The sequence below is a fragment of the Oryx dammah genome, unplaced genomic scaffold (genome assembly GCF_014754425.2).
Source record: "Oryx dammah isolate SB20612 unplaced genomic scaffold, SCBI_Odam_1.1 HiC_scaffold_28, whole genome shotgun sequence".
Lineage (NCBI taxonomy): Eukaryota > Metazoa > Chordata > Mammalia > Artiodactyla > Bovidae > Oryx > Oryx dammah.
This window is the reverse complement of record NW_024070212.1, coordinates 111,245,615-111,263,770: the sequence shown is the minus strand read 5'-3', so window position 1 is coordinate 111,263,770 and position 18,156 is coordinate 111,245,615. Positions and strand designations below refer to the sequence as shown.

Below are 18,156 nucleotides of genomic sequence, written 5' to 3'. Positions count from 1 at the left end.
GGTCAGGGGAGGCGGGCTGGGGGCGGGTCAGGGGAGGCGCGCTGGGGCGAGTCAGGGGAGGGGCGCTGGGGCGGGTCAGGGGAGGGGCGCTGGGGGCGGGTCAGGGGAGGCGGGTCAAGGAGGCGGGCTGGGGGCGGGTCAGGGGAGGCGCGCTGGGGCGGGTCAGGGGAGGCGCGCTGGGGGCGGGTGGTGTGTGGACCAGGGCTCCAGGTGGCAGGGTGGCGGTGGGGCCCCCGTCCCGATGCCACAGGCCTCCTGCCGGGGGCGAAGCACAGGTGGGGCTCCTGCTCGTGTGCCCCTCTGTGGAGCTGACCTCTCCACCCCCTGCCTCCCCCGCCCAGGTGTGCTCCAGGGCCCCCGCCCAGCAGCAGTACAGCAGCCAGAACCTGACAGAGATCGTGCACTGCTTCATAGCCCTCGGTGAGGCGCCCCCGGGCCCCCGGGAGCCCTCGGGAGTGCCGGCCCCCTCTGAGCGTCGGGCCCCGGGGCTGCCTTGTCGCTCTGCTGCTCTTGACTCGGGGCACGACTAAAGACGTCCTTCCTCCCCACCCCCTGCAGCCCGCTCCTACCCCAAGGAGCTGATGAAGTTCTTCCTCAGCCAGATGGAGATGAGCAAGGAAGCCGTCCGCGTGGGGACCCTGGCCCTGATCAGGGCAGTGGTGAGCGCAGATGGTGAGCAGTCACCCCGCAGGAAGACCGGGCGGGAGCTAGGGTGGCAGGTTTCACTCATATCTGGCCTTTTTTTTTTTTTTTTTTTTCTCCTTAAATTTTTGGCCGCACCCTGCGGTGGCATGTGGGATCTTAGTGCCCTGACCGGAGATCGAACCCTTGCCCCCTGCGTTGGAAGCACAGAGTCTTAAGCACTGGACTTCCAGGGAAGTCCCTGGACCATTTCCTCTCTTATAGACCCTGCTGAGTGGGCCACGGAGTCAGGGCTCTCCGTTGCTTCGTATTCCTATTCTTGAACCTACACCGGCCTTGGGTCCCACCCTCCATACCCTCGACCCTCTTCTTCAGCCCTGAATCCCAGCTTCTACCTGAGCTTGAATTTCAAACCATTTGCCCAAATCCTAGTATAACTCCCAAAGCCAAATGAAAGGCTGAATATAAAGCCTAGATCCACAGCATAGATGTAGCCCTAAAGCCCCATTGACCCAGTGCCAAAACCTAAGTCTGAAACCCTGCTTCCGAATCCCTAAGCCCAAACCCTAAACCTGGCCTTGCTATCCATAGGGAATCACGGTTCCCAAGAGCACCGGCTCAGAGCATCCGCTTGAATTTGAACAAGGTGCCCTCTACTGGCAGCATTTGTTTTTGCATGATTTGAGAACCACACGTGCTGTGCTCAGTTGCTTCAGTCAGGTCCCCTTGTTTGCCAGCCGATGGACTGCAGCCCGCCAGGCTCCTCTGTCCATGGGATTCTCCAGGCAAGAATACCGGAGTGGGTTGCCATTTCCTCCTCCAGGGAATCTTCCGGACCCAGGGATCAAATCCACATCTCTCATGTCTCCTGCATTGGCAGGCGAGTTCTTTTCCACTAGCGCCACCTTGAAAGCCCTGAGAAGTGCATGGTTGGCTTCAGTTCAGCCCTTCAGCTGCATATCCTTGTGCAGTACACAAACTGAGCAACTGTATGTACCTTCTCCTGACAGTCAACCCATCTCTTACAGAAATGAAAATTTAAGCAACAGTGAAAGTGAAAGTTGCTCAGTCACGTCTGACTCTTTGTGACCCCACGAACTAACTATGCAGTCCTTGGAATTCTCCAGGCCCAAATACTGGAGTGCCACAGTGAGACTCCTTTTTACCTATCTGATGGGCAGAGATGATAATGACTAGAGTTGGCCTACCCATTTTTCTACAGAAGGGCAGATAGCAAAAATATTTTCAGCTTTGCAGACCGCACAGTCTGTGACAGTTATGCAAATTTGCCATTGTAGAGCAGAAGCAGTTATAACTTCAGGGCACGGTTGTGTTCCAATAAAGCTGTATCTACAAACACAGACTTTGGGCTGGAATTAGACTTAGGGCTAGACTTTGCTAGTCCCTGGTCTAGAATACAAGAAACAACCTGCCGATACTTCCTTGTCAAGGGTGTAAACTGATAAACCATTCTGGATGCTCACTTGGGTAAGGCCCAAAACTTGGGCTCAAAATCTAACATTTTATCAGCTGTCTGAAGGAATTAATTGCCCAAAGGCAATTGGATAAAGATGTTCCTTATAACATTGTGCATAGAAGCAAAACATCAAAAACAATCTGCATGTTTTTCTACATGAAATTTGTGGAATTAATGATAGTATAACCTTATATGGGCTTCCTAGATGGCACTAGTGGTAAAGAGCCCACCTGCTAATGCAGGAGACATAAGAGACGCAAGTTCAGTCCCTGGGTTGGGAAGGTTCCCTGGACGAGGACACGGCAACCCACTCCACTATTCTTGCCTGGAGAATCCCCATGGACAGATAAGCCTGGAGGGCTACAGTCCACTGGGTCACAGAGAGTTGGAAATGACTGACGCAACTTCACATACAGGCACGCATAGCCACATATGGAATATTATTTTTCATGGAAAAGCTGCTCTTTATATATTAAGTATAGCAGTACAGCATGGGACAGTTATATATAGCACGACCTTGGTTCGTTTCAGTTCCGTTCAGTCTCTCAGTCATGTCCAACTCTTTGTGACCCCATGAACTGCAGCACGCCAGGCCTCCCTGTCCATTACCAACTCCCGGAGGTTACCTAAACTCATGTCCATTGAGTTGGTGATGCCATCCAACCATCTCATCCTCTGTCATCCCCTTCTCCTTCTGCCCTCAATCTCCAGAATCAGGGTCTTTTCAGGTGAGTCAGTTCTTCAAATCAGGTGGCCAAAGTATTGGAATTTTAGTTTCAACCATCAGTCCTTCTAATGAACACTCAGGACTGATCTCCTTTAGAATGGACTGGTTGGATCTCCTTGTAGTCCAAGGGGCTCTCAAGAGTCTTCTCCAACACCACAGTTGGAGAAGCATCAAAAGCATCAATTCTTCAGCACTCAGCTTCCTTTATAGTCCAACTCTCACATCCACACATGACTATTGGAAAAACCATAGCCTTGACTAGATGGACCTTTGTTGACAAAGTAATGTCTCTGCTTTTTAATATGCTGTCTAGGTTTGTCATAACTTCCCTTCCAAGGAGTAAGCGTCTTTTAATTTCATGGCTGCAGTCACCATCTGCAGTGATTTTGGAGCCTCCAAAAATAAATTCAACCACTGTTTCCCCATCTATTTGCCATGAAGTTTGGGGACCAGATGTCATGATCTCTTTTTCTGAATGTTGAGCTTTAAGCCAACTTTTTCACTCTCCTCTTTCACTTTCATCTAGAGGCTTTTTAGTTCCTCTTCACTTTCTGCCATAAGGGTGGGGTCATCTGCATATCTGAGGTTATTGATATTTCTCCCGACAGTATTGATTCCAGCTTGTGCTTCTTCCAGCCCAGTGTTTCTCATGATATACTCTGCATATAAGTTAAATAAGCAGGGTGACAACATACAGCCTTGATGTACTCCTTTTCCTATTTGGAACCAGTCTGTTGTTCCATGTCGAATTATAACTATTGCTTCCTGACCTGCCTACAGGTTTCTCAAGAGGCAGGTTAGGTGGTCTGGTATTCCCATCTCTTTCAGAATTTTCCACAGTTTATTGTGTTCCACACAGTCAAAGGCTTTGGCATAGTCAATAAAGCAGAAATAGATGTTTTTCTGGAACTCTCTTGTTTTTTTTGATGACCCATCACGTGTTGGCAATTTGATAGCTGGTTCCTCTGCCTTTTCTAAAACCAGCTTGAATATCAGGAAGTTCACTGTTCATGTATTTCTGAAGCCTGGCTTGGAGAATTTTGAGCATTACTTTACTAGCGTGTGAGATGAGTGCAATTGTGTGGTAGTTTGAGCATTCTTTGGCATTGTCTTTCTTTGGGATTGGAATGAAAACTGACCTTTTCCAGTCCTGTGGCCACTGCTGAGTTCTCCAAATTTGCTGACATAATGAGTGCAGCACTTTTACAGCATCATCTTTCAGGATTTGAAATAGCTCAACTGGAATTCCATCATCTCCACCTCCATGACCTCGGTTATGTGAAAGAAATCTAGGTGCTCATTTATGCATAAATGAGTTTAGAAGGATACACCTAAACTGTGAAGACTGCTTGTCTTTTGATTTCTCAGTGAATACAGACTATTTTTATAATCAGAAAAAAAGGTTTTCATTTTAGAGATGAAAAACTCTTAAGTGTAACATCGTCCCTTGGTGCCCTGAATTCCCACCATCTTCCACCCCGACCTCTTTTCCTCTTATTCCTCCTCCTGCAGTGACGTCTAGTGACACCTAAACTTGAGTGTAGCAACACTCTGAGTGCCTGACTGTTGTTCTGTCCAAGCCAACCTCTCGAGAGCCTTCTCCAGGCTCTTTCTCACCTCCCTAATCTTCCCCATCAGCCCTCCCTCCAGCACACACACAGCACTCTTACACACCAGCCCCTGTGTGTTTTAACTTGTGTCGCTGCTCAGAGATTTAGTGAAGACATGCTCTCAGTGTCCACCTTTTACAGGGGAGGAAGCTGAGGCTCAGAGGGGCTGAGTAACTCCCCGAGGTCACACAGCTGGGCTGCGGTGGAGCCAGAACCTGAGCGCAGCAGCCTGGCCCCGGAGCCCCAGCCTCTGCAGCTGGGTGCCGCAGTCTCCATGTGTCCGCTGTGTGTCTGGCCCTGTGTGTCCCACTGAGGGAACCACCGAGCTCTTAGGAGGAGACCCTGCCCTCAAGGAGAGTCCACTAGTTTCCAAAGAAAACCATGCGATGCAAAGGCCAAGGGAGTGAGGCATGAAGACGACGACCCCTGGGCTGGGTGGGCAGGCACTGAGAGCACCGGGTGGCTTCTGAGGGCAGCAGCCTGGAGCTTGTGGGGGGAGACAGAGGTTCTCAGGAGGCATGGCATGGACGAGTCCCTGAACCCCTGTCTCCCATGGAAGGGGGCAGGCTAGGCCTCACCACTTCTGGGCATCTCCTCAGAGCCCAGCCCTGAGGCCAGTGGACCTCCAGGCGAGTTTCCCTCTTTCAGAGCCCAAAATGAACATCAGGACCATCTACCTGGCCATCCGGGTGGTCAAGAACACTCTCTCCGACACCCGGTCCAAGGTAACAGGGTGGAGAGACCCAGAAAGGGGGTGTGTGCTGGGCCTCTGGAGGGCAAGTGGAGGGAAGTCAGGGTGCCTTCTTCATCAGCTGCAGCCTGCTTGCCCACCCCTCCCCTCCAGCTCTGTGCATGGTGGTGGGGCTGCCTTCTCAAGGAAGGCCCTTTGATGGAAAACCTACCTTCCCAGCTAGTCCTGAGTGGGGCTAAAGAAGAATAAGGCTCCTCGAAGCTGTGGCCCCTCCCCCAAGACCCTCCCTGTCACCAAGAATCTGGAGTTTTCCTGTAAAGGGTCTCCGACACCACCCTGGACAGAGGAGAGGCCAAACACACTGAGCGTCAGCCCTGGGCTGCTTGGCTAGCTAGGTGTTTTGTAAGGTCATTACCACATTTGAGAAAAGCAGCTCTGCAAATAAAGGTTAAAAAAACCCACCATCCTGACCACTGCTGCCTCAGCCCCCGGGAGAATAGCTTGGCTTCTGGACATGACTCCTGTGGCTGACCCCTCATGTCCTGGGGGTTCAGTGAGGGTTTGCACAAACCAGGGAGGGAACAGGGGCACTTGGTCTTGAGCCTGAGGCAGAGCTGTCTTCAATACCTGGAGGATGTCAGGGGTAGAGGGAATAGGCTTGTTCTGTGTCATCCCCATGTATGAGCCCTTGGGAGCCCGGGAGAAGAATCAGGTGGTTCTCGCTAGGGCTTTCTGAGTATGGAGCAACTCTACAGAGAAAGCACTGTGCTCGTGTCTCTGAAGGGCTTAGATGAGGCTCCTGGGTAGGCCTGCTGCTGAGCGGGGTCCCCTGGATGAGGCAGGCGGAGTCACCTGGATGAGGTGGTGGACAGAGTGGGCAGCAGCCAGGTAGCCCCAGAGACCCCTTCCAGACCACAGCACAATCAGACCCTAGCTGTCTCTTGTCATGGGGTTGGGTGCAGGAGGCGGAAACTCTAGCGCCCAGCATGTCTGTGCTCTGTCCTCTCAGGTGAGGATGGCCATTCTCCGCATCATTGGGCAGCTGGCCCTGTCCGGCTTCCAGGACAGGATCAAAGGTTGGGGCCTGAAGTATGTGTCTGTGCAGCTGACCTTGTCCACCTACAAACTGGTGAGTGATGGTGGAGCAGCTGGGCTTTGGAAATGGTTTCCACTGCATTGAGGAAAGAGCACTGCTTGATGAACCTGCATGCGTGTACATGCGCACAGACACAGGAAGCTGCCAGGGGTCTAGAAAACAGTGAAACGTGCACAGCTCTGGGCATCTGGGAGACTCAGTGTCTGGGTGTCAAGCCTCTTGCGGGAGAGGAAACCACAGCTGAGACCATGGCAAGCTCCTGCCGGCCCACAAGCAGGCACTCCTTGGTTCTGTCTTCCAGACCAACCGCAGGGACAACTTTTATCAGAGGGACCTGGAGGAGAAGATGGTCCACAAGGTCACCATGGACACCGTGAGGATCATAACCTCTTCCGTCAGTGGGATGACCAATGTGAGTTGGCCCACTGGGCTGGCATACTGGGGCTGATGGCTCATGTCTGTGCTGTGCTAGGCTGTGAGGGGATGATAGCACAGGCCCAGAATTCTGCACTGTTGCTCTCCCATTCCCACTACCTGGGAGGATGAGGGGCCCAAGATCTTCCAATTACCTGAGCTTGTTTTTCAAGATTCAGTTCCTTGGTGGGCCCTTATTACCTTCACCAGGGCAGTGCTTGGCACACAGTAGGCCTAATACGTATCACTTGACTTATTGCTTGAAATGCATCCATTAACTTAGAGCCCTTCAGTCCACGCATGTGTGTGTGTGTGTGTGTGTGTGTGTGCGCGCGCGCGCACGCGCGCATGCGCATGTATTCAGTCGCTCAGTTATGTCTGATTGATTGTGGCCCCATGGACTGTAGCCCACCGGGCTCCTCTGCCCATAGAATTTTCCAGGCAAGAATACTGGAGTGGGGTGCCATTTCCTACTCTGGAAGATCTTCCTGACCCCAGGATCAGACCTGTGTCTTCTGTACTGGCAGGCAGGTTCTTCACCACTAGGGCCACTTGGGAAGCCCATGCATATGCATACATGTGTGTATATCTGTGAGTGTGCAAATAAATGATTCTAGGGATTACATTTCACAAACATTCATGAGTTCCAGCTATGTGTAAGTCATCAGGGCATACACAGGAAGGCTCAGGATGACCCCCAAGTTGTTCACAGGCTTTAGGGGAAACAAATGTGTCAATTTTTAATTGCATTACAATGTGACATAGCAATAAGATAGGGAAAGTTTACCATGACTGCATATGGAGGGAATCACTGTCTATTAATCGAGGCCACGGGCCAGATGCTCCCCATCCGGCGGCAGCTTCTCTTAATTACAGAAATAATAGTTACGGTAATAATAATAATAATGCTTGCAATTCATGATCACACGCGGCAGGTGCTGGACTAGATGTGTAGCATCTAGAGTCTTCCTTCATGGTCCCAACCCCCTTGTAAGATGAGGTCTGTTGTTATTGTTACCTGGATTTTATAAATGAGGAAACTGAGGCTCAGAGGGACTCATTAAGTTGCTCAAGGATTCTAAGCTGGTAAAGAGTAGAGCCAGGATAAAAATGCTCTTTCCTGTTCATTCTGCTGCATCCCTGGGGGAACCCAGTAGCCAGGGGTTCTAGTCCTGATCGCTAGAACACATCAAGCAACTTCACCTGTTGGTAGCACAGGAGCTCACCCCAAACTCTTAGGGGTGGGAGTGGGGCTAAAGGGAATCAGGGTCACTGGGGGTGTTCAGTGATCCCCTGGTGAGATGGGAAACGGCAGGGTGAAGGTAGAAGGCTAGAGTCACGGCTCTAAGAATCTGTAGAGAAGGAACTAGTAGGAGATACGTGTGTGTGTCTCAAAAATACCAACAAATTCAGATATGCAGACGACACCACCCTGCATAGGCAGAAAGCAAAGAGGAGCTAAAGAGCCTCTTGAGAAAGGTGCAAGAAGAGAGTGAAAAGGCTGCCTTAAAATTGAACATTTAGAAAATGAAGATCATGGCATCTGGTCCAATCACTTTACAGCAAGTAGATGGGGAAACAATGGACACAGTGACAAACTTTATTTTCTTGGGCTCCAAAATCACTACAGATGGTGACTGCAGCCATGAAATTAAAAGATTCTTGCTCCTTGGAAGAAACACTATGACAGACCTAGACAGCATATTAAAAAGCTGAGACATTACTTTGCAGACAAAGATCTTTATAGTCAAAGCTATGGTTTTTCCAGGAGTCATGTACAGATGAGATAGTTGGACCATAAAAAAGGGGGAGTGCCAGAGAACTGATGCTTTAGAGTTGTGGTGATGGAGAAGACTCTTGAGAGTCCCTTGGACAGCAAGAAGGTCCAAACAGTCAATGCAAAAGGAAATCAACTCTGAATATTCATTGGAAGGACTGATGGTGAAGTTGAAGCTCCAATACTTTGGCCACCTGATGGGAAGAGCCGACTCATTGGAAAAGACCCTGGTGCTGGGAAAGTTTGAAGGCAGGAGGAGAAGGGGACGATGGAGGATGAGATGGTTGGATGGCATCACCAACTCTACGGACATGAGTTTGAGCAAACTCCAGGAGATGGTGAAGGACAGGGAGGCCTGCTGTGCTGCAGTCCATGGGGTCACAAAGAGTCGAACATGACTAAGCAACTGAACAACTACATATATATTGTGCAGTTGTGAAGGCTGGCAAGTCTGAAATTTAGGGGGTAGGCCGGCAGGCTGAAGACACATGCAGTAGCTGAGGCTGCAACCTTGAGGCAAGCAAGCTCTCTTCTTCCTCAGGGAAACCTGTTTTTTACCCTCAGCTGATTTGATGAAGTCTACTCACATTATCCAGAGTAACCTCCTATACAGATTATGGACTTTCATCAAAATACCTTCACTGGCACACCTAGATTAGTGCCTGACTGAATAACTGTGTGCGTTCCCTGTGTTCACTCACCAAGTTGACACATGGAAATTGATCATCACAGTTGGCAAGCACGGCTGGGTTGTCGGCCCGGTGTGCCTCTCTAGGGGATTGGGGGCTTGAGGGAGGGCTGGTCACAGAGGACGTGCTGGATGCGGGGTGGAGTGAGGCCAGCAGGCACGGCATTGCAGGCTGACCCCAGCGCCCCTTCCCTGCCCACCCCCAGGAGTTTTGGGTGAGGCTCCTGTGCTACATTATGGAGACGGACTACACGGAGGCCTTGACCCCCATCTGCGTCAGCCTCACCAACCTGGCCGAACGCCAGCTGCACGCCAAGGACGAGGAGGCCAACGCAAGCAAGAGCAGGCATGGTGGGCAGCCCCCCTGTGCCAGCTGGAGGGACTGGGCAGGTGGGCTGCCCCGTGGCTGGGATGGTTGCCCCTTCTCCAGGAAGCAGCCCGGAGCCCAGAGAGCCAGGCCTTGCCAAAGAGGCCGCCCTTACCAAAATCACAGGGGGTTACAATCGTACACTCTTCCTCTGGCAGCCCACTCCTCTCATCCCCACCTCCCCCCCACCCTGGCCCAGGGCAGGGGTCCTGGCTCAGGCTTCCCCCAGGTGTGAGCTCTCTGGCCCCCATGAACCCACTAGAAGGACTGTATATCCCATCCAAGTCTTCTGGAACCACCCCCACCAAGCCCTCCCACTCGCCCCTAACGACGCACTTGTTAGCATCAGACCCTCAAGAAAGGGACTAGACCAACCTACTTACGGGGGACCCTGCCATCCAAGGGGGCTGCTGTCATGGTCCTGGGGCTTTGAGGATGGATGTGTCTGGTGACAGGAGGTGACTTCGAGCCTCACAGGACCCAGCGATGGTGAAGGGCAGAGCCAGCTCTGAGCATCCGGCTAGATCACCCCCTGGTCTACCTCCTGCCCCAACCCTGAGTCTGGGGCTGGCTCCCTCCTGGGTGCTGCCCCTCCCTGCAGCTTCTCAGCAGGCCTGCCCCTCCCTCACCCGCTGGTCCAAAAGCTATGAGTTCCTGCTGTTCCTGGGCTCCCAGCCTCCCAGAGCCTGCAGAGGGAGGGGAGGGGAGCAGGCCGGTGTCTAGTTACTGTTGGCTTAACAAGGCCAAGACTCACAGTAGGAGAGGGCCAGCCTGGTGTGCACGCCCAAGAGGGCACATCCTGAAAAGAGCACAGTATATTAACGCATATATATGGACTTTAGAAAGAAGGTGACAATGACTCTATATTCAAGACACCAAAAGGCACACAGATGTAAAGAGCAGACTTTTGGACTCTGTGGGAGAAGGCGAGGGTGGGATGATTTGAGAGAATAGCATTGAAACATGTATATTACCATATGTGAAACAGATCGCCAGTCCAGGTTTGATGCATGAGACAGGGCGCTCAGGGCCAGTGCACTGGGATGAACCTGAGGGATGGGATACAGAGGGAGGTGGGAGGGAGGATCAGGATGGGGAGCACATGTCCACCCATGGCTAATTCATGTCAATGTATGGCAAAAACCACCACAATATTGTAAAGTAATTAGCCTCCAATTAAAATAAATTGTTAAATTGAAAAAAAAAGGGGGGCATCTTCTCAAACCCAGCCTGTAGCACCAGGCACCTTCTTCCCGGGATGGCCAGTTGTAATGATGTTCTCTGTGGAAAATCCCCTGTTCTGACCCCTCCTGCATTCTGGAGGGCGATGGGATGCTGTTGGGGCAGCACCTTGCAGGGAGAAGCTCCCCCAGGGCACAGGAGCGGGGCAGCCTCAGTATCCTGTATCTTCCTCTCCCCAGTGGACCTGCCCGCGCCACAGAAACTGCTGGCCCGTCTCCTGGTGAGTGGCTCACGGGGACTGTGCACTGGCCTGGCCCCCGCTGTGTCCTGCGGTGCCCTTCCCATGAGCTCCTAATCCCCAGGGCCTCCAGGGGGAGCATGGAGCTGGATGCTTGGCAGGACAGAGCTTTCCAACCTCAGTGTCGTCCCTCTGGGGAGATGCGGCAAGGGCAGCAGGCTCCCAGATTTCTCTGCTGGGCCTTTGAATGGCCCCAAGCATCCTCAGGACACTGTCAGCAGCCTGCCCTTCCCTGGGGGTCAGGTCTGCCCTGCACCCATGCATCTTCCTCCTTGTGTTGACCCTGCTCTGAGCTCCATGGAACCCTGGGTGGGCAGTGAGTCTGCACTCTTGTTTCTCTTTTCCTCTCTTCAGCATCCTCTGCAAGGATGATCTGATCCTGGGAATCCTCAGAGCTCTGCTTGAAAGGCCCCATTCTATCCAACTCTCCCTTTATGGGCTCGGACAGTGAGGCCTCAGGTTGGGGTGCACGGGGCCTGGGGCTGCCCAGCCCGGGAGGGGCCCCACTGGAGTCTCGGTGTTCCCCAGGTACTGATGTCATCCCCCTACAAGGGGGAGGGCCGCGGTATTGCCATGCTCAACCTTCTGAAGACCCTGAGCCAGAGCATCGCCCCCTCCATGGCTGACATGTGGGAGCTGGAGATCCCGCTGCTGGTCAAGTACCTGGAAGGTGAGATGTCCCAGGTGTGTGTGCGAGCCACCCGCTAAGTGCACATGCCGGGTACTAGACATTTGGCCTGAGCAAAGGAGCCTGTGGTGCTTGTGTGATTCACCTCCCCGCTGCAGTGTACCCACTGGGTGCTAGTCTTGTAGCCTGAGCAAAGGAGGCCAGAGTGCATGTGCGATACCCCACACACACCCCTAGTGTGCATGCTGTGTACTAATCACCTGGCTCTGAGCAAAGGAGCCCAAGTTGGTTCACAAGCCAGCATCCCCCACCACATTGGCATACTCACTGGGTACTAAACATGTGGCCTGAGCGAAGGAGCCTGCGGTGCTTGTGTGAGTCACTCCCCACCCCTCCCCCACCCCGCAGCGTACCTGCTGAGTGCCAGTCATGTGGCCTGAGAAAAGAAGCTCAGAGTGTGTTTGTGATCTCCTTACACACACCCCTAGTGTACATGCAATGTACTAACCACCTGATCTGAGCAAAGGAGCCCGGGGTGTGTGAGCCACCCTCCATCTGTGTACCTGCCGGGTACAAGTCAGGTGGCCTGAGCCAGGGCGCCCAGGCTCCCGGTGGCCGGTGCAGCCTACTCTGGTCCTTGGGAGGGTGGGGAGGGAAGTGCAACGTGTGGGGAGCCCGTCCACGGAGGACCCCAGATGCTGCATTTGGGAGGCAGCATGGAGGAGCGGCAGGAGGGAGGAGCACGGGTGGCCTTCTCTCTGCAGAACACACCGAGTTTACGTGGAACCAGAAGACATGGGAGGACAAGCTGATTCAGGTAGAGGTGATCCCGCCGCCTGAGGCTGGGGTGGGGGGCGGTGGGGAGTTTAGGAGCCCCTAGGGAACACGTTCCCCCCCTACCCCGGTCAGAAGGCTTGGGGAGCACGAGCAGCCACAGCAGGACAGCCCACCCTGGAGACCAGGAGCCCCTCCCGGCGGCCCCCGAGCCCACACAGCACTAGCTCTGGGCCGGGGCTGAGAGAGCGAAGCCCTCCAGAGGCCGGGGAAGGCGCTCGAGAGGGACAGTCGCTGCTCAAGGCGCACAGCCCTCTGAGCACTGCGCACCTCTGCCTTCTCCCCCACCCCCAGTTCCTGAGAAACTCCCTCAAGAAGACTCGGGGTTCCAACTGGAGCCTGCGTCTGAGCAAAGAGCTGAACAACCAGATCGAGAGCTTCGACAGCCCCTCCCTGGAGAAGGTTGGTTCCCGGAGGCAGGGCTGCTCAGACAGGGAGGGGACTCCGGGGACAGCGCGTGGGAGAGCAGGTGCGCCTGAGGCTGTCCCCAGCGCCCCGGGAGGGGGGCGGCCGCCTGCTCTAGGCCCGGGGGCTGTAGTGTTTTGTTCTGTCTTGTTTTCCCTCAAGAGCCTGCTTTGTTGGAGCTGGGGGCAATGCCCCCAGTCACCCGCTTCCCCAGTCCTCTCACCTCGCCCCCCACCTGCAGCGTCACCCTGCAGAGTCCCTGGCAAGGAGTGAGATGTCTGAACGTGTTCTGGTAAACAGTGCAAAGGGCGAAGGTGACACCGAACCCCAGGATGCCCAAGCGGGAAGATGAGGCCTGGAGGGGGACCAGGGCTGGGGCTGGGTGGGGAATCCACCTTTGGCAGGCGGGGTAGAACAACAGCACACCTTCTCTCAGACCCTGCCGCACACCCACCCCCATCCCTCCACACACTGGTGTCTCCTCCCCGCCTCATCCAGCTACTGGCTCATGACCACCGCATGCGTGTATTTCATCGTTAAGGGGTCTTTACAAAACTATAAACATTGTTGACAATCAGAGAAGGTCTTGACCAATGGAAAGCATGTTCACAGATTGGAGGACAATATATTTAAGATGGTGACCCTTGCCAATTTATCTATAGATTCAACACGACCCCCACTATAATCCCAGCTGGCTTCCTGCCCCCACCCCCAGAGACTGACAAGGTGATTCTAAAATTCCTGTGGAAATATAAGGGGCCCGGAATAGCCAACACAGTTATGATTTAAAAACGAACAAAATTGGAAGACTCCGATTTGGGGATTTCAAGACTTCTCGCATAATTACAGTAAACAAGCAGGGTGATACTGGCATCAGGACAGGTAATGGATTGATGGAATCGAATTGAGGGTCTGGAAATAGACCTCACATTTACTGTCAATTGATTTTCAACAAGAGTGCCAAGACAATTCAGTGGGAAGGAGTAGTCTTTTCAACAAATGATGCTGGGAAGACGTGCATAGCCATTTACAAAAGAATGAAGTTGGGCCCCTTCTTCATACCATACAGAAAAATTAACTCAAAATGGACCATATATGTAAATATAAAAGGTGAAAATATAAAATTCTTAGAGTGAAACATAACTATAAATCTTCATGATCTTGGCTTGAGCAAAGTCTTCTGAGAAATAACACCCAAAACACAAGTGATGAAAGAAAAAATAGGTAAATGGGACATTATCAAAGCTAAAAAGTTTTGTGCTGAAAATGGTACACCGTCAAGAAAGTGAAAAATCAACCCACCAAATGAGAGAAAATATTTGCAAATCTAGTCCCTGAGAAGGGACTTGTCTCTAGAATATATAAAGAACCCTTATAACTCAATAATACAATGACAAATAAGCCAATTTAAAAATGGGTGAAGGAAAGATATATAAATGGCAAGTAATCACATGAAAAAATTTTCAAGATCATTGCCATTAAGGAAATGCAAATCAAAACCACAAGACATTACTCCACACTCACAAGGATGGCTGTAATCAAAAAGACAAATAATAACAAATATTGACAAGAAGATAGAGAAATTGGGACTCTTGATATATTGCTGGTATAATACAAAATGGTACAGTTTGAAAAATAGTTTGGCATTTCCTTGGAATGTTAAATATGAAGCTACCTATGACCTAGCAATTATGCTCTTAATTATATATGCCCAGAAGAAATGAAAACATATATCCACACAAGAGCTTGTATGTAAATATTCAGAGCAACATCATTCAGATAGCCAAAAAGCAGAAAAAACTCAAGTGTTCATCAGTGGATGAACGAGTAAACAAACTGTGCTATATCCATACAACAGAGTATTATTCAGCCATGAAAAGGAGTGAAGAACTTACATCTGCTACAGAAAGGATGATCCTTGAAAGCATTACACTAAATGCAAGAAGCCAGATGCAAAGGCCCACGAATGATATGGCTCCACTTATCTGAAACATCCAGAACAGGCAAATCTAATGCGACAGAAAATTAGACAAGCGGTTGTCACAGACGAGGGGAATGTGGGGTGATTGCCAGTGTGTACAGGCTATGGTTTTTCCTGTGGTCATGTATGGATGTGAGGATTGGACTGTGAAGAAAGCCGAGCGCCAAAGAATTGATGCTTTTGAAGTGTGGTGTTGGAGAAGACTCTTGAGAGTCCCTTGGACTGCAAGGAGATCCAACCAGTCCATTCTGAAGGAGATCAGCCCTGGGATTTCTTTGGAAGGACTGATGCTGAAGCTGAAACTCCAGTACTTTGGCCACCTCATGCAAAGAGTTGACTCATTGGAAAAGACTCTGATGCTGGGAGGGATTGGGGGCAGGAGGAGAAGGGGCTGACAGAGGATGAGATGGATGGACGGCATCACTGACTCGATGGACATGAGTTTGGGTGAACTCCGGGAGTTGGTGATGGACGGGGGCTTGGCGTGCTGCGATTCATGGGGTCGCAAAGAGTCGGACACGACTGAGCGACTGAACTGAACTGAAAAATGTTTAAAAAGAATTTTTAGAGAAGTCAACTAAAGTTTTCATTTGTCCAAATATGCACCCTTCATAACAGCATATGTAAAATAGACACAGCATGTCTGTCTTCTGTAAATGCTGTATATTTGTGGGTGTAAGGTCTTATCAGATGTCAGTTCAGGGCCAGATGCCCATTTGAAAGAAACTTGTATGTAGTATTTAATAAGCCAATGCATACAATTCAACCTTATTACAATAACTCACCTAGCTTAAAGGAAAGTAAACAAATAAATAGAGTTTCATTGGCTCAGATAGCTTAAAAAGTCACGACTGTATACAATGGCTTAAGGAATTTCATCAGGACTCTCCCAGACTCTTCATCACTCAGACAGGCATCCTCTGGGGGTAGGGGGAGCAAGGCTGCTGAAGCCTCCAGATTTGTAATTCCAGTAGATAGAGTTGTTCTTCCCCCAAAATAACAGGCAAAACCATCATGTTTCCTATAAACAAACAAAACAAAATTACGACATAATGAAAAGAGACCCTATTCAAAGCAGCCACAAAAATGTAAAATTTGCAACCAAATAAAAATAGGGAATATGTGAAATATGTGGAACCAAGGTGAAGAACCCCAAATTACAAGAAGGGGCAGAAAGGCTGAAAGAAAGCCTGACCAAACATTCACAACCTCTGCTTCTTGGATAGGAAGTCTCCGTGCTCAGGTGCCCTTTTTTTCTCAAGTTAATCTGCAGTACAGGGACTTCCCTGGTGGTCCCCTGGTTAGGACTCTGTGCTTCCACTGCACGAGGAAGGGTTTGATCCCTCATCAGGGAACTAAGATCCTGCACAGCAAGTGATGCGGCCAAAAAAAAAAAAAAAAAAAATCTGCAATGCAATTTACTTCTAATTTCCCAAAAGGAAATTTGTAGAAATCTGACAGTTTTATTTGACAAGATTATTTCTACGTTTGCCCTAATGAAAAAAATGTAAGAGAATAATAGCTAAGAACATATTTTTTAAAAAGCTCATTAGAGAAGGATTTGTTCTCCCAGAACAAAGATGTAAATGAATGAAATGAAATACAACCATGGAGTGACAGGAAGAATATACTGATGAATATTTTTATAGTCTTAACATGGAATAGAACAGACCTTCATATGCATGAAAAGAATCTTTTAGAAAGACAAAGGAAAAGAAAGAGACTGTACTCTGTGAAAATGAAAATTGTCTGTATGACCAAAAGAAATCAGTATGAATAAAATCAAAAGAGAAATGAGACACTGAAGACATACGGACAACAAGAACGATCACTTAAGAAGTGAGCCTCAGGCTATGCTTGGTTTTATTCTTTCCTTTAAGATTTTTTTTATGTGGGCCATTTTTTAGAAGTCATTTTTTAATTTGTGATGGTATTGTTTCTATATTATGTTTTGGCTTTTTGACTGCTTGATTTTTAACCCTGGTTCTACTGCTTCCTGCTAATTTTATCGTCTCAAAATACCTTTTGCCTTTCAGAGTTGTTGTGCAGATTAAGTGAGATAATATATGTCTGTTCTCGTTTTTTTTTTTTCCCCAAATGTATACACAACGTTCTTGTAAACAAAAAATAAGAGAAATATTCCAACAATGGGGAAAGAATAGAGGCAGAAATATGAAAAATGGGCCATGAGAAGATGCAAAGATGACTAACCAAATGCAAACATTCCACCTCTCGTGGATAATATCCTAAGGCAGAGAGAAGGCAGGAGGATAAGTGCTCCTAGGTTTATTGGTGGGAATGTAGATTGATGCAGTTTATATAGGAGAGAAACTTGGTCCCCACTCTTGGTAACATGCCTGCCCTGCTACAGCCTAACCTCTCAGATTAGCCTGGATACTTGTTTTTAAAAACATACAAAAGGCATATTTTTAAATCTGGAGGGACGAGTAGAGACCTCCCCTTGGCAGTGACCCCAGAGGGCTGGATTGGAGGTTTGAAGCTCCCTCTGTCCCTCCGCCCCGCCAGGGCTTTCTGTACCGGGCCTTGGGCTTCACGCTGGCCACGGGCCTGGAGGCCGACAAGGTGGAGGTGCTGCTGCTGGAGCTGCTGTACAAGACGGACTACAGCAACGACTTCGACCGGGAGGTGAGGGTGCCCCGCGGTCCCCTCCGGGCCTTGGGAGGACGTGGTATGTGCATGCCTGTGCGTGTGTGCGTGCCTTTGTGTTTATCCGTGTGTGTGTGGGGGGGCAGCAGACAGGGTGTTCCCCAGCACCCCCGCCCTCAGCCTGCCCACTGGGTCTCCCTGCAGGGTGTGATCCTGTGCTTTGGCCTGTGTGCTCGGGGCCAGGTGAAGACGGTGCTGGGCGTGCTCCATGACTTTGAAGAGAGGATCCAGGAGTCGGAGCAGTCCTGGCAGATTGGTGCCTGGAGGGTGAGGCGCCCTTGCTCCATCGTCAGCTCTCTGGAGGCCTCTTAGAATGGTGCTCTCAGCCCCCAACCAAGGCTCTTCAGTTCAGTTCAGTTCAGTCACTCAGTCATGTCCGACTCTTTGCGACCCTATGGACTGCAGCACGCCAGGCCTCCCTGTCCATCACCAACTCCCGGAGTTCACTCAAACTCATGTCCATGGAGTCGGTTATGCCATCCAACCATCTCATCCTCTGTCATCTCCTTCTCCTCCCGCCCTCAATCTTTCCCAGCATCAGGGTCTTTTCAGATGAGTCAGCTCTTTGCATCAGGTGGCCAAAGTATTGGAGTTTCAGCTTCAACATCAGTCCTTCCAATGAATATTCAGGACTATCTCCTTTAGGATGCACTGGTTGGCTCTCCTTGCAGT

At 50.6% G+C, this 18,156-nt stretch overlaps 1 protein-coding gene across 1 annotated transcript in view; it reads left to right on the top strand.

Moving 5' to 3' along the window:
• Positions 1 to 18,156, top strand: part of MROH2A (maestro heat like repeat family member 2A) — a 55,465-nt gene that overhangs the window by 13,773 nt on the left and 23,536 nt on the right. Inside the window, exons 7-18 of the mRNA XM_040231958.1 lie at positions 251 to 420; positions 559 to 672; positions 5,105 to 5,181; positions 6,157 to 6,276; positions 6,545 to 6,655; positions 9,329 to 9,473; positions 10,911 to 10,951; positions 11,498 to 11,639; positions 12,362 to 12,414; positions 12,726 to 12,833; positions 17,344 to 17,463; positions 17,629 to 17,751. Coding sequence (XP_040087892.1) covers positions 251 to 420; positions 559 to 672; positions 5,105 to 5,181; positions 6,157 to 6,276; positions 6,545 to 6,655; positions 9,329 to 9,473; positions 10,911 to 10,951; positions 11,498 to 11,639; positions 12,362 to 12,414; positions 12,726 to 12,833; positions 17,344 to 17,463; positions 17,629 to 17,751 — 1,324 coding nt within the window. The remainder of the gene's footprint in view (positions 1 to 250; positions 421 to 558; positions 673 to 5,104; positions 5,182 to 6,156; positions 6,277 to 6,544; positions 6,656 to 9,328; positions 9,474 to 10,910; positions 10,952 to 11,497; positions 11,640 to 12,361; positions 12,415 to 12,725; positions 12,834 to 17,343; positions 17,464 to 17,628; positions 17,752 to 18,156) is intronic.